Source organism: Pseudorasbora parva, chromosome 23, assembly GCF_024679245.1.
Source record: "Pseudorasbora parva isolate DD20220531a chromosome 23, ASM2467924v1, whole genome shotgun sequence".
Lineage (NCBI taxonomy): Eukaryota > Metazoa > Chordata > Actinopteri > Cypriniformes > Gobionidae > Pseudorasbora > Pseudorasbora parva.
The window spans coordinates 15,616,586-15,631,951 of NC_090194.1; the positions used below are offsets into that span (position 1 = coordinate 15,616,586).

The window sequence follows — 15,366 nt, forward strand, 5'->3', positions numbered from 1 at the left end:
ATAAAGTTTCAGAGCTGAAAACTTCCTTGTTAGTCAAAGAAAAGCTTTTATAGACACCAGGCTCAGCAAACGGTCCTGTGCTTCATACTGACATCAGTGTGCGAAGAAACACCGCCTGTACAGAATCTACAGTGCGTCTAATCCAGTAGCCCGCCCACCGACTCATGAAAGGCTTGTGCTAGCTGGTCAACAACAATAAACATGTCGAGGAAGATTAACATCCTTCTTCCTTCTGATCCTAATATTAGGAATAAGTGGTTGAACTTTATTTTTAATGAAATTCCAGCTCACGTGGGGAAGACATGTTCACTTCAGTTCAAAGCCACAAAAGACGCCTCCTCTCCTCCCAATGACCTTATGCATAAACATTATAAGTGCACTAGCCAGATGGGATTTAAACTTTGTTGGCTGAAGGATTAAGTTTGGTTTGAAGATGAAAAATGGATGTGAATATCTTGATGTATGGAATAAATAGAGACATACAAACACATACCTAAAATTAGCGGACATGCACAAATTGAATATCTATATTGAATATCTATCCACCTCACTGATGAGCTGTTGAGCAGTGGCCTTGTCATTACGAAAAGTGATAATAAAGGGAACGCTCTTGGGGTGTGCGGTTTTCTTCTTACTGGATCATTTCTTACAATTGCACCTGGTTTCCCCTACTGACAGTGGCCAGGAGAGGTCAGTGTTGTCTACTGAAGGCCATTATACCAGCTTTAGTCTTTTGGAGTTGTGGCACTGCCTCAGTGGCGGCTTGTCAATAGAGGGCGCTGGGGCGCCGCCCCCATCACAATTCCAGAAATATACATGTATACAAAAATTATATAAAAATGAAATAAAAATAAAATAGTTTACTCATATGATGTATGAGTGGGTAATTAAGAGCCTCAGCATTTAATAAAAAAAAACTATTTTATATGTTTTTTAATGTTTCATGCGGTTTCATGGGCGAGGGACGCCGGACAAATGGATGTCTATCTCAGTCCATAAATCGTCGGGCAGCATGTGACCTGAAGCTGGTCTCTAATTGGTTTCTTAAAGATTCTCCTCCGGGCGCAGGTCGCTGCGTCCCTGGCGAATCAGAATTGCATACATGTTTTTTGATCCAATCTGATTGGTTCTCGTCAACTGTCATTCAATGTTACGCTCTTGGCCACTACTGCGAGAGAGCGTTGGTGACAACGTCACTCCGACCCCGCCCGCCTAAACATTCGTAGAGATGGCAGCAGTCAAACTAAATTCTGTGATTGATTTACAAAAAAATCCTTTCACAAGGCGTTTGCTGGAAGAAAAAATAAGAATTAAGGATCTCGGACCGGACCAGCCCGATTTACAAATTCAGCAGCAGTCCAGTGATAGAGGACGAAGCTACACTCGGAGCTTCACCTGCTCTCGTTATGAGAAAAGGAGGTGGCTGACTGGATGTGACGGTAGCATTGCCCTTTTTTTGCTTTCACTGTCTCTTATTTCAAAGTGAGTGAGAAGTGTTTTTCGACCTTGAAAAGAATAAAAACTTTTCTCAGAAACACCATGACCCAGGAGAGGCTGAATGCACTTGCATTGCTCTCCATGGAAAAGAGACTTGTCACTGAGATGACTGACTTTAATCAGAGAGTAATTGAGAAATTTACTGGCCAGAAAGAAAGGAGAGCAAAATTTATGTTCAAGTAGTCAACATGCCAGTCTGTTGTTGCTACTTTTGTTTTTTCCTTTCCTTGTTCAATTATATATGGGAAATAAATATGTAAAAAGATAAAAAGTGCAGACACTGTTTTCTCTTTAATGCTTGAATTTAGTCAACATGCTTCTTGGTACTGCTTTGTATTTATTTTACTTATTTGATTTATAAATAAGTAAAATAATTTATAAGTAATTATACTTATATATACTTATATACTTATTATTATTATTATTATTATAATTTATAAGTAAATTATACTTAAATTAACATAATTTTACTTAAATATACGCAATTATTCTTAAATATACGTAAATCCCCCCCCCCCCAAAAAAACCCGCGCCCCCCCAAAAAAATATATCACCAGCCGCCACTGCACTGCCTACTGATCTGATTTCACTGCTGATCTGTGACCAGTTTTATGGGTCTTGAAATAATACTGAAGCATTACGTTCAGAATCTGATCCTGCACATGGGTAGTTTGAGCATAGTCCCCAGCAGTTATATGCAGCCTTTAATTATGATAATGCTGTGAAAAGAAAGAAGCGTACATATTTAACGTGTGACTAAATCCAAGCACCCTTGTGACAGATTTTTGGTTTCACTTTAACTGATCCTTTAAAGACGAGGAGTATCTTGTCGGCAGGGAAACGGCACGTTTACATGCACACCAGACTCTCAAATCTCAGCTTAAATATAAATCAACATCTCAGGAAAATGTTATAGGGTTTCTAATCAAAATATAACTTTGTTACAAAACAGGGCATTGATTTTAAGTGTCCATTGTGGTGAACACCAGGACTTAAATCAGTCAGGCATTGGAGACGCAAGTGAATAGAGACTATTACTCCCATTATTACACCTTTTTTTTTTCTTGTACACCATTACCATCGCACACCTGTAACTAATAGGTGCGTAGGTCATACCCAGATCCTAAAATCTCAATCAAACACTATAAATAGGCCTACTCGCAAAAATTAGAAACTTTTTATTAGCAAGTAGTTTCGGTCTCATGACCTTCATCAGGCATATTATAATAGGCCTACTCAATCCATGACATTTAAAAAGGTGACATGACCAATCCTTGCAGAGAACCATTCATTTGTGAATCACACTCAATGACTGAATGTCTCATTAGCGAAATCATTAGTAGAACAACATCATACATGCACAAATTTTAGATACACAAATACATATTTTTAAGTAGCCTATCCATAAACACATGAATAGTTACATTAACAAATGAAACTCTTCTTCAATACAAATCACATCACATTAAATAATGCTTCATCATTCATACCCTAGGTATAAATGGGTGCCAAAAAAAGAAATCACGTCTTTTTATCTCAGAATTCTGACTTTTTTTCTCGCAATTGCTTTTTTTCATACGCGCGGGATTCACTCAAAAAATGTGATGAATGACAGTTATAGCCTACATATTCATGTCGAAATCAGGCTCATGAAAAGGGTCGGGAAAACACGATTCATGGCTGCACGTCATTATCCATGGATCACTTAATCTTTGGTGAGTAGCAAGAACCACTATAATATCGAGCCCAACCGTTAGTTTAAACCATAGACCGTAAAAAACTTTTAAACCATAGACCGTTTAAACTGATAATCGTTTGCTCTACTCACGTTTTCCTCTATTAACTCCAGGCCGCTCCGGCGGGAAAGTGACGTCGGTACTCTATGGCTCCGAGCTCCCTCATCATGAGAGGACTCGAAACCGGTGTGCCTCGCAGGTGACGCTTATCACGCACCGGTCTCGAGTCCTCATGATGCGGGAGCTCGGAGGCATATAGAGGGCATGCACACCATTCGCTCCTCACGTCTTTCGCTTGTCAACCTCGCCACAGCCAAAACAAAAAGGAACATAAGGTACAGGTTGGAATCAATAGACTGATTAACTTTTTTTGTTGGGGTGGATTTGGGTTTGGTGTTACAGACATGACCTGTGAATAGAGTTGTTCTTGTTTGGCTTTCAGAACTTCATTTGGATCACAGACAGAATGATGCGTGTTGTTCTGGTGTTTCTGCTATCCCTCCTGGGCCTGCTGCATGCCGAGCCTCTGCCCGACGAACCCGTCCTCCAGACCCAAGAGAACTTTGATGTAAAACAGGTATTGTTTTGGTTATTCCTTTTGGAAAATTAAGTAACTGGTTTTTATAATTTGTACACTTTTTAGAGTATTTCAATATTGTTAATTTTTATATAGACACACAAATACACTGATTAGAAATTTTTAAAAGCTTTTTTGAATTTGAACACTAAGTTTAAAAAACATCTGTATTTAAAAGGGTTTATAGGCTCTTTCTGCTGCTCTAATTAAATTTGAAACCATAATAAACCTATCCTGATCAGTTGCACCCTCTGCTAACTCCGGTTCAACCATGTAAGGCTACACTCCACAACTAGTTATTTCTGAAGCTTGAAACATACTCTGCAAGAACAAAGAAATTTGTTTTCTCCAGGTGACAAGAACAAAGTTCGTTTTTGGCAGTACATTTCATACTTCACGAGAAAAGCAGGTGCCGATCATCTGCGTTTCCCCGCATTAACCACGGCAAGAAAAAAGGTTCTGCTCGGGCAACGTGTTGAGAAGCTGCGAGAACAAAATTACGTAATTGTTCTCGCAGCCCTGGGAGCCAGAACTTTTTTTTCCCTCTGTTCTTGTGGAGTATGTTGCAGCCTTGACATTTTAGCTGAGTGAAACTGGTTTTGTTGTTGAAGTTGTACCAGGAGCTGCTGGATTGTGGGGGTGGAAAGCAGCAGCTCATTTGCATTTAAAGGGACACGCACAAAAAGAGCGTGTTTTACTCGCACCCAAATAGAGGCAAATTTGACAAGCTATAAAAAGTATCTCAGTATTTTAACAGAGACTTTGCAGACACATTCTGGGGACACCATGGAGTTATGTTACAGCTTGTGACAATGGTCCTATGACCCCTTTAACCCATTTAGTTACCTTGTTACCATTACTTTCTTTACTAACTACACTAAGTACATGTGAAAAATAAAGCATAAGCAATAATCCTGTTGTCTGATTGGCTTGCAATAGAGGGTGAGGAGGAATGTGGTTACAGCGCCTCCTGGGGCCAGTTTGGGTGACGACATGACCATGTTCCAAGGACCTGGTGAGTAATAGTGCCCCTTATGTGCATCCTAAAAGGTGCCCTAGAATGATTTGAAACGATGTTAAATTGTTCTGATATCTACATAGAGGGTATGTGGCTCATTTAAGGGCAAAATTTGTCCAGAGACAGTTTTACAGGTCCATTTACAACCCTATAAATTGTCCCTAGGATGTAATGCTCTGTCTTTGCCTTATTTGGAAGTCATGAGTATTAATGTTGAGCTCTGATCTGATTGGCTTATTTCAGCAGCTCACAGCAGTTCAGTAAAGCAGCTAGTGAGTCCTGACAGAACACAGACCGACTGAAGGACACTTTAAGCAGAACATCTCACATGGAGATTGATAAAATGCTGCTTACTTGCTTATTGGGGGTTTCAGATCATCCGTGGGCGAGAGCTTATGTGCATATGGTTGCCAGATTGGACATGTTTAGGTAAAACACTGGATAGCATGTTCTTTTTTTTTTTTTTGCAGAAAAGCTGTTTGGGGGATTTAAATTACTGAAGTTTGGCAAACGCACAAACTACCTTTCCCAAATCAAAACTAGTGACTTGTCTTTTTTTCGTCAATGATATTGCATGTTTATATATCGTTAGTCACAAAGTAGGCTATGCAGTGACGTACTCTTAACACAAGCATTCAAAAACATCATGCTTAAGTTCTCAAATATAAATATATTTTTACAAAATGATTAGTCTTGTCAAATGACTATCATTTTAACTTATATGGTGGAAAAGGTGACATTTGCTAGAAGGCTCGAGTGAACGATCTGTAAGCAACGTATACAGTTGTATTTTGTAATACAAAATATTAACCTTTGTCATTAGACACACTATTTAGTTTTGTATTGTACTTGGTGTTTCCTATTGATACTGTACTAGCATTTTGCGTCATCTAGACAATGATGTCTCTCTAAGAAACTTTTAATTTAATCAGATTGTTTAAACAGTCAATAAGTGGATAACATCGCTACTTACTGCTTGCAGGAATACAGTTGTAATTGCCACTTTCTTTAGTTTAATATGCTGAGCAACACTTGCTTGAAATGGGGCAAGCGAACGATCTTGAATTAAATTGTTGCGGTATCTATTCATAATAAATATCTATATAATATATATGATTGCAGTATCAGTTTTGGTCACAATCTTGCAGACATTTCCTTTAATATTTTAGAAGGAAACAATCACGGTTTATGTGGGTAGTACATATGTCAGAAGTAATCACAATTATTGAGGCCATAAATACATTTTATGTAACTAATAATTTGAGAATGTGAGAACCAGTTTAAAATGCTTCTTGCAATCTGTTCCCTGATTATATGGTTGTTGAGGAAATATTTTTCTTATTTGGGCAGGCCTCAATAATGTATATAGAAACATAAAACAATTACCATTGTGCAGCTAAAGTTTCAATACACTACCGTTTAAGTTTGATGTCAGTAAAAAAATTGTTTGATCAAATTCGGTTTTAAAAAAAAGCTTTCTATAGTAATACATTTTAAGGTGTCATTTTAGAGCTGTGTGATTTATCATAAATGCGGTATTGCTATTTGAGTTATATATTTTTAAAGCATTTAAAAATTGAGACTGATAGAATTTGTTTCACATTCTTTTGTGGGAAAAAGCATTGCTACAACTTTTGAAAGTGACCAGCAGTGTTTTAGCAAAAATATGTAGTAAATCTGGCAATATAATTTTAACATCAAAGTAAACAAACAAAAGTAATTCCAGTATTATATCCAAAAACCCTTTGCTTGACTTGGTAATAGTTATAGCAACCTAAAACATTATGAACATCCATGTAAACAAAACCCCCAGAACTAGGGGTGGATTTTTATTAATTGATCTTCTATTAAATAAGAACTCAAAACAGTCTTAACATAAATTAAATATGCACCGATACATCATAGTGCTCTTGGCTCAATAACCATTGTAGCTTTGAGGGAATTATTTTGAAGTGAATCTTTCACTTAAAGCATAACCGTCTGGTTTTACATGAGTACTCAAGATGGCCATTTTGACATAACTGTGTATTTGACAGTTTGTGTGTCACAAGACATGAAACGGAACTGAAGGAATCACTCTTTTAGAAAGGCGGCTTGTGCGCACGTATTGGCGTGTCAGACAATGCAAGACTACAAGTTGTTTTAATAACTTTAATGTCAAGCAAGTCGTGTCCAGTCTATTCTCTGCTATATGCGTCGACCTAAAACGTACACTTTTCACAATGCTGAAGTAACCTATTAAAATCATTCAGGGATTGGGTGCTGTTGTTATGCATTTTGTGACATGTACGTTTGCGATATATTGCACAGCCCTGGTGTCATTTATTCCTGGGATCAAAGCTAAACTTTCAGCATCAGTCTTCAGTGTCCCATGAGCCTTCAGAAATCATTCTAATATTCCTTATCACCAATGTTAAAAACCATTTGTGACTCTTCATAATGGAAACTGTTATACATTTATTTCAGGATTCTTTGAATAGAAAGTTCAAAAGAACACATTTATTTCAAATGTAAATATTTAACAATAGAAATGTCTTTACTGTCATTATGCAATTTAATGCTTACTGTCATTATGCAATTTAATGCGTCCTTTCTGAATAAGTGTTAATTTCTTTAAAAACAAAACCTCGTACTGACTCACACTTTCCAACAGTAGTGTATCTTGCATACAGAATATACTGTGCAGAATGATCATCCTTTATCACTGCTTTTATATAGAAAAATATTTTTCTATATAAATTACATTCTAATTAAAGAAGTTTGATATTGCTTTGATTACAGTAACGTGACCTGTGTGTGTCTGTGTTTAAGCATGTAAGTCCAAGCCAGACTCCGGTCCGTGCTTCGGAAATTTTCAGCGTTTCTTTTACAACTCGTCCGTCATGACCTGTGATACGTTCACCTATGGAGGCTGTAAGGGGAATCAGAACAACTTTGTGTCGGAAAAGAAGTGTCTGCAGAGCTGTCGCACTGAGGGTGAGTCTGTGTTTGTGGTCCAAAAGCCCAGATGAGTAGCCCATAGTGACCCAGCACACAGTTCATCTGTCCCTGATGTGGTCCTAATATATACACTGTATTTTGTCCCTGTAGCTGCCTGTAGACTGCCCATGGATGCTGGTCCTTGTGAAGCGCTCAAACACATGTGGGCCTTCGATTCTTCTGCGGGAAAGTGTGTGCCATTCACATATGGAGGCTGCAAGGGCAATGGAAACAAATTCGACAGCCAGAAGGAGTGTGAGGAGTTATGCGGAGTGATGTTGAGAAAAGGTAGGACACACTTTACTTGAGGACACCACTAAAGGCACAATACGCAAGATTTTTTTTCTTTAACCCTCTGGGGTTCTTCATTTATGGGTCACACTCAGGACCTTCGGGTCTAAAAGGACCCGGAGGTCGGGAATAAAAAAAAAAAAAAATTGAGTAAAATAAATGAAATATATTTTTGTTCAATAATATTTTTTCTTTTCTTTTTTGGTGTTTTGAGATAATTTTATGATTTATAAATAATATTTATGCAATAATTATGACCCATTTTTTCCCATTGAATATAATAGAATTTTATTTTATTTTTTTTGTTTCCTTTTTTTATTAAAGCTGTATTTCATTTTAGAGTCAAGCCTAGGCCTCATGAAAGCATTTTTTTTTATTTGATTGGTGCCATCTGGTGGACACAGTGAGCATTTTTATCACGCAATAGCACATTTTTAGTGTGTGTGTGTGTGTGTGTGTGTGTGTGTGTGTGTGTGTGTGTGTGTGTGTGTGTGTGTGTGTGTGTGTGTGTGTGTGTCCTTTTTTTCTGCATCCTGGCTGATTTGTAGATTATATGCACAAAAAACTCTGTATTTTCATATTTTTGCCAATTTCCCATTCATTTCCTATGGGGGTCTTTTTTGACCCGAAGGCCCCGAGTGTGACTATTTTTTTTTTTACGACCACTTAGACTTTTCCAATCCTGTCCCCAATTTTTTTTTTCTGTCCATATACCAAGTACCAATACCCTCACCAAGTTTCGTACCATTCAGATGAAGCTACGATTTTTAACATTTCTTTCAAAAAAAAAATTCGGGTCAGAAATGACCGAAGAACCCCAGAGGGTTAAATATCCAAAAATTAAATGTTCCAGATGTTTTCAAGAATTGTTTAAATCCGGACAAATAGCCAGGACACGTGTCTGTGCGTCGCCTATCAATGACATACCCGCGCCACTCTAGATTTCTGGTCTTTTGTAGAAACCATGGTAACACCAAAGACTCTTTGATGTATTGTTTTATTAGACAGGGACAATTGTTTGGATACATTTACAGACCGAAAACAAATTAGTTATATAGCTTGACACATTTAGTCTTATTAGTGGAATCTCATTTTCTTCTTTTTTTTTTTTCTTTTCCTTCCACGACTGCAAGTCTTCACCTAGCCTGGATGCCAGCCGAACTTAGCCCTGCCCACAACACTTAGTTTGGGCGGTTCGGTCTGGACTTGATCCATAGAGGAGTAATTATCCCCGAACAAACTGTTCGGACCAATGAAATCATCAGGGCGGGCTTTAGATAATGACGGACAGATGATAAAACGTAATTTAATCATGCACGTCATCAAAGGGGCTTTGATTATATTTGTTTGAATCCTAAATGGAGAGCTTGTTTGTATCTGCATTCACCTTTACCATTTTTCTCAAAATTGATCATGTTGGGTAAGTACTCTGTGTATCAAATTCTTTTTTTCTTTTTTTTTTTACAACACCGGCAAAGATCGTTTATTCCAGCGCACGTGCAGACAGGGTTGCCAAGTTTTTACTACAAAACCCGCCATCTACTAGCCCTAAACAATAGCAAATATCGGGAAAAATGGTGTTTGGGGGTAAATTGTGTTATTTTGGCAAGGTTGCCTGCTAAAATTCGCATTCATGGGTCTACACGTCCTTCTCAAATTTGCATGTGACAAGTTCATTATTTTCCATAATGTAATGATAAAAATTAAACTTCCATATATTTTAGATTCATTGCACACCAACTGAAATATTTCAGGTCTTTTATTGTTTTAATACTCAGAATTTTGGCATACAGCTCATGAAAACTCAAAATTCCTATCAAAAAATTAGCATATCATGAAAAGTTTCTCTAAACGAGCTATTAACCTAATCATCTGAATCAACTAATTAACTCTAAACACCTGCAAAAGATTCCTGAGGCTTTTAAAAACTCCCAGCCTGGTTCATTACTCAAAACCGCAATCATGGGTAAGACTGCCGACCTGACTGCTGTCCAGAAGGCCATCATTGACACCCTCAAGCGAGAGGGTAAGACACAGAAAGAAATTTCTGAACGAATAGGCTGTTCCCAGAGTGCTGTATCAAGGCACCTCAGTGGGAAGTCTGTGGGAAGGAAAAAATGTGTTTTATCAAGGGCAGGGTCAATGCAGCTAGCTATCAGGAGATTTGAGCACTTCATGCTTCCATCTGCTGAAAAGCTTTATGGAGATTTCGTTTTTCAACACGACCTGGCACCTAATCACTTAATTGTTCTGATAATTAATTCATATAAACATTAAAGGTCCTGTTCTTCACGATTCCATCTTTCAAAATTTAGTTAGTGTGAAATGTTGCTGTTAGAGCTTAAATAATACCTGTAAAATTATAAAGTTCAATGCCAAGCGAGATTTTATTTAACAGACGTTCCCTTTCAAAGCCTACAGCGAACGGGCGGTTTGGACTACACCCCTGCACTTCCTTCAGGAATGACGTCACTAGAACCGTTTGTTGACTAACCCTCTACCCAAAAGTACACACAAAATGGGGAAGCGTTGTCTTGTTGCTCTCCCACATGGAGAAGAGTGCGCATTCAGCGTTTGCATCTCCCCGTTATGGTAAGAGGCGGGACCTTTCCGGGCAAAGTGCGCTAAGCTGCTGTCCAATCACAACACGGGAAGCGCTGGCCCAATCAGAACTCGTTACGTGTTTCTGAAGGAGGGACTTCATAGAACAAGGAAATCATCAGGCCGTTTTTAGGACAGAGGAAACAGCCGTGTACAGATAAGTAAATTGTGTGAAAAATACTGTGTAAAAAAAAAAAACAGTATTTTTCTACACGCGAAACATGAACTCGTTATATATTGCACACTGTAAAGATAATCAAAGCTTTGAAAACACGGGAAGAACGGGACCTTTAAAAAGGGCTGGTAAAAGTAAACCTCACTGCCACACTCCAAAAGGAGCTGAATTGTTACCCCACTTACCAATGTCCTTAATATGCCGTTAGCCTACATAAAGTCATACACATAAGCTTTAAAATTATGTGCCTATTTATATAAATTAACAAAGTACCTATTAATGATTGATTAAAGTTATAAATGTGTAATTGATTAAGGGTATAATGATTACCTAAATTATATCTAACTCATTCAAAATTATTATAAATAAGCATTGTTAAAAACACGAGACACTTTAGTCTTTTAAAACCATTTGCTATGTACTGACCTTTAATTTGGGGAGTGGCTTTATTGCATCAGAGGCGTGTCACTTTACTCACAGCTGATGTCCAATTTCAGTTTGAGATCTCTTATCCAGAACATAACCTGCCCCTGAGCAGGTTAGCTTTGGCGTTACTATGGCGACGAACACCGCTAAAAGCCAAACCACTTTAATGGTACCGAACACCCAGGATTAGCTCAAACTAAGCTTAAACAAATCTGGCTAGCCAGCTAAACGGTACAGCCCCAGGGGTGCCGACAACAGACTCTGGTAACAGCGCATGTTTTATCAGGCCAGTAAAACAAATGGCAAGAAGAACCGCAACCCTAGGGCTTGCAAACTTAGTTGTTCAGCTGTAATTTGATCCAAGCCACTGGTTTTCCTATCTTTGTGCTGCATTATTGCTTTTTACACTTCATTAGTCGTAATGCCCATTATATCAGTACAGGAAACCCTTTCCACTTCATACGGTTCATTCTTTACACAATTGAGCAGGGCAAAATGTCTTATTATTCTCGGCTCCGGAAACGCCCTCTATAGAACATAATGTCACATTCATATTTGATGCTCTTATATTCTTCCAAAAACCTTTATGTAACAGATTTTGTCATTTTGTTCGTTTAAAAACATGGCAAACTGCATATTTTTGGGTGCCGTTGTTATGCATTTTGTGACATGTACGTTTACGATATATTGCACAGCCCTGGTGTCATTTATTCCTGGGATCAAAGCTAAACTTTCAGCATCAGTCTTCAGTGTCCCATGAGCCTTCAGAAATCATTCTAATATTCCTTATCACCAATGTTAAAAACCATTTGTGACACTTCATAATGGAAACTGTTATACATTTCTTTCAGGATTCTTTGAATAGAAAGTTCAAAAGAACACATTTATTTGAAATGTAAATATTTAACAATAGAAATGTCTTTACTGTCATTATGCAATTTAATACTTCCTTTCTGAATAAGTGTTAAATTCTTTAAAAACAAAACATCTTACTGACTCACACTTTCCTACAGTAGTGTATCTTGCATGCAGAATGATCATCCTTTATCACTGATTTTTATATAGAAAAATCTTTTGTATATTACATTATGATTAAAGAAGAGTTTGATATTGCTTTGATTACAGTTCTGTGTCTGTGTGTCTAAGCATGTAAGTCCAAGCCAGACTCCGGTCCGTGCTTCGGAAATTTTCAGCGTTTCTTTTACAACTCGTCCGTCATGACCTGTGAGACGTTCACCTATGGAGGCTGTAAGGGGAATCAGAACAACTTTGTGACCGAAAAGAAGTGTCTGCAGAGCTGTCGCACTGAGGGTGAGTCTGTGTTTGTGGTCCAAAAGCCCAGATGAGTAGCCCATAGTGACCCAGCACACAGTTCATCTGTCCCTGATGTGGTCCTAATATATACACTGTATTTTGTCCCTGTAGCTGCCTGTAGACTGCCCATACATGTTGGTCCTTGTAGAGCACACATACCCATGTGGGCCTTCGATTCTTCTGCGGGAAAGTGTGTGCCCTTCACATATGGAGGCTGCGAGGGCAATGGCAACAAATTCAACAGCCAGAAGGAGTGTGAGGAGCAGTGCCGAGTTTTGTTGAGAAAAGGTAGGACACACTACACTGGAAGAGGACAACACTTTTTTTTTTTCTTTTTTTTTTTTTCTTTCTCACGACTGCAAGTCTTCACCTAGCCTGGATGCCAGCCGAACTTAGCCCTGACTGAGCAGGTTAGCTTTGGTGTTACTATGGCCACGAACACCGCTAAAAGCCAAACCACTTTAATGGTACCGAACACCCAGGATTAGCTCAAACTAAGCTTAAACAAATCTGGCTAGCCAGCTAAACCAGCTTCATGGTACAGCCCCAGGGGTGCCGACAACAGACTCTGGTAACCGCGCATGTTTTATCAGGCCAGTAAAACAAATGGCAAGAAGAACCGCAACCCTAGGGCTTGCAAACTTAGTTGTTCAGCTGTAATTTTATCCAAAGCCACTGGTTTTCCTATCTTTGAGCTGCATTATTGCTTTTTACACTTCATTAGTCGTAATGCCCATTATATCAGTACAGGAAACCCTTTCCACTTCATACAGTTCATTCTTTACACAATTGAACAGGACAAAATGTCTTGTTATTCTCGGCTACAGAAACGGCCTCTATAGAACATAATGTCACATTCATATTTGATGCTCTTACATTTTTCCAAAAACCTTTATGTAACAGATTTTGTCATTGAGTCTGCTCTCATTTTGTTTGTTTAAAAACATTGCAAACTGCATATTTATATCTGCCGTTAGTTATTTTGTTGTTGTTTGAGATGAGGCCCCTGTCTGGGCCTACCTGCTAAGTTACATGCCTTAAATGCTTCCTTAGCTTTATTATGGTATCAAGACACAGACTTGTTCCACCCTGGCTTACTATTATATTTATCCGTGCATATGAAATATGGTCTACTAGCCTCATACACAGCTCCCACAATATAAGCATACATTTCACACAAGGTTGTACCATGGGAGCATTCATTACAGCTCACATCTGTATACATAATTGCATCTCTAGGTAATACCACTTTATTCTAAATATAATCAGATTTCCCCTGATATCTCAGAATATCATCTTTCATAAGTTTGGACCAATCGAATCCATTACAGAATTCAACTTGCAGGTCCAACTCATTCCTCTCAGGCAGACCTTCCATATCAACAGTCATTGCAAAGGGCACATCATATCCCACTATCTGACCTCCCACTATACCCATAGTAAGATAGGTTGTGGGAAGAGTTATATTTTCCCGATTCCTGTTTGGATAGAAAGGTCTCTTGCAGACCCAGGATGTCAGTTTTGTAGTAAATTATCCACCATGTGATGGACTCTATTACCTGCACTATTGTCAACTCTCAGTCCCTGGCAGTTATAAGATATAACGCACATGAGGTTAGATAGATCAAATGCCCTTAGCGGCCATCACACCCTCCAACATAACTGCACTAGATGTGGGGGAAGCTGCATTAACCCCAAAAGCTCCCTTTGCGTGGCTCATAATATCGACGCACAAAAGCCTTCAGGCCAAAGCTTGGGGCAGTACATCTCCGGTACTCTGACTTGGCGGTCAGCAAGTTTCTGAGGGGTAAACTTTTTTATTTTATTTTTATTTTTTTAACTTCTATTATGATGATGTTGGCATCAGACATATCCCAGCTTCATCCTCTCATCTTGACAGCGTTTGTCCCAGGCACTTTACTTCAACTGCGCCTGACTGAAGAATTTTTTTTTTTTCCTGAGATTACATTTTACAATAAATAAATCCTGGTGGCCGTTGAGAGTTGCTATGGCATCCGTGAACACATTCCAGCTGCTGGAGAGGACTGCATTGACATTTCTGAAGTGGCATACAAACTGCTTTGTGATTGTGATTTGAAAGTCAGCTCGTGTAAACCCCAGATCGGTTTAGATAACGTCTCATGTAAACAGTCCACTAAATCTTTCAATCAGAATTATATTAATCGGAATGACCATGTAAACATGGCTAAAGTTGCAGCATCAAGATCTGGAGAGAATTTGGTAGCAAACATGCTTACAAGCTTTGTTTGCACCACATTTCTGTCCCCCCCCCCCCCCCCCCCCCCCCCCGTCCCGGTACCAATAACAGGCTTGGGCTTTTTATATTTAGCTTTATCACCTCGCTGATTTCTTCAGCCCTGCATCACCCAGTCAACTCCAGCCCTACTGCACTTTCCACTGTGGGGGAACCTGCCATTTCTCTGTCGCAGGAGTTTTTAAAAGCACTCAAAGTATCCAAACCATGGCCTTCTCCACGACTTTCCAGCCGCCTCTCCACCTTGGAAATCCTGTGGTCAATAGTTGCAGTAGCGGCATGTAGATCTTCCCCAATATCCGCCTGTAATTTCACTGCATACCTTAGTGTGCTCCTCTCCCTGTGCAGGCTTCCATCTTACCAAGCAAGTTTGATACATCCATGGTGTCATACTACAGAAACCTTAATTCCATCCATGAAAATTATTTCCACCCGAGTCCCATCCTGATTCTCTACCTCTAGCTGTGAGGTGAAGAC

The 15,366-nt window shown here is 38.8% G+C and overlaps 1 protein-coding gene across 3 annotated transcripts in view; it reads left to right on the top strand.

Moving 5' to 3' along the window:
• The first annotated feature begins 3,419 nt into the window (after window positions 1–3,419).
• LOC137061909 (papilin-like) overlaps window positions 3,420–15,366 on the top strand; it is a 46,628-nt gene continuing 34,681 nt past the window's right edge. For all 3 annotated transcript variants that reach the window (XM_067432579.1, XM_067432577.1, XM_067432578.1), the window contains exons 1-7: window positions 3,420–3,568; window positions 3,676–3,810; window positions 4,750–4,825; window positions 7,640–7,804; window positions 7,919–8,095; window positions 12,447–12,611; window positions 12,726–12,902. In XM_067432579.1, coding sequence (XP_067288680.1) covers window positions 3,700–3,810; window positions 4,750–4,825; window positions 7,640–7,804; window positions 7,919–8,095; window positions 12,447–12,611; window positions 12,726–12,902 — 871 coding nt within the window. In that variant the 5' untranslated portion in view covers window positions 3,420–3,568; window positions 3,676–3,699. The remainder of the gene's footprint in view (window positions 3,569–3,675; window positions 3,811–4,749; window positions 4,826–7,639; window positions 7,805–7,918; window positions 8,096–12,446; window positions 12,612–12,725; window positions 12,903–15,366) is intronic.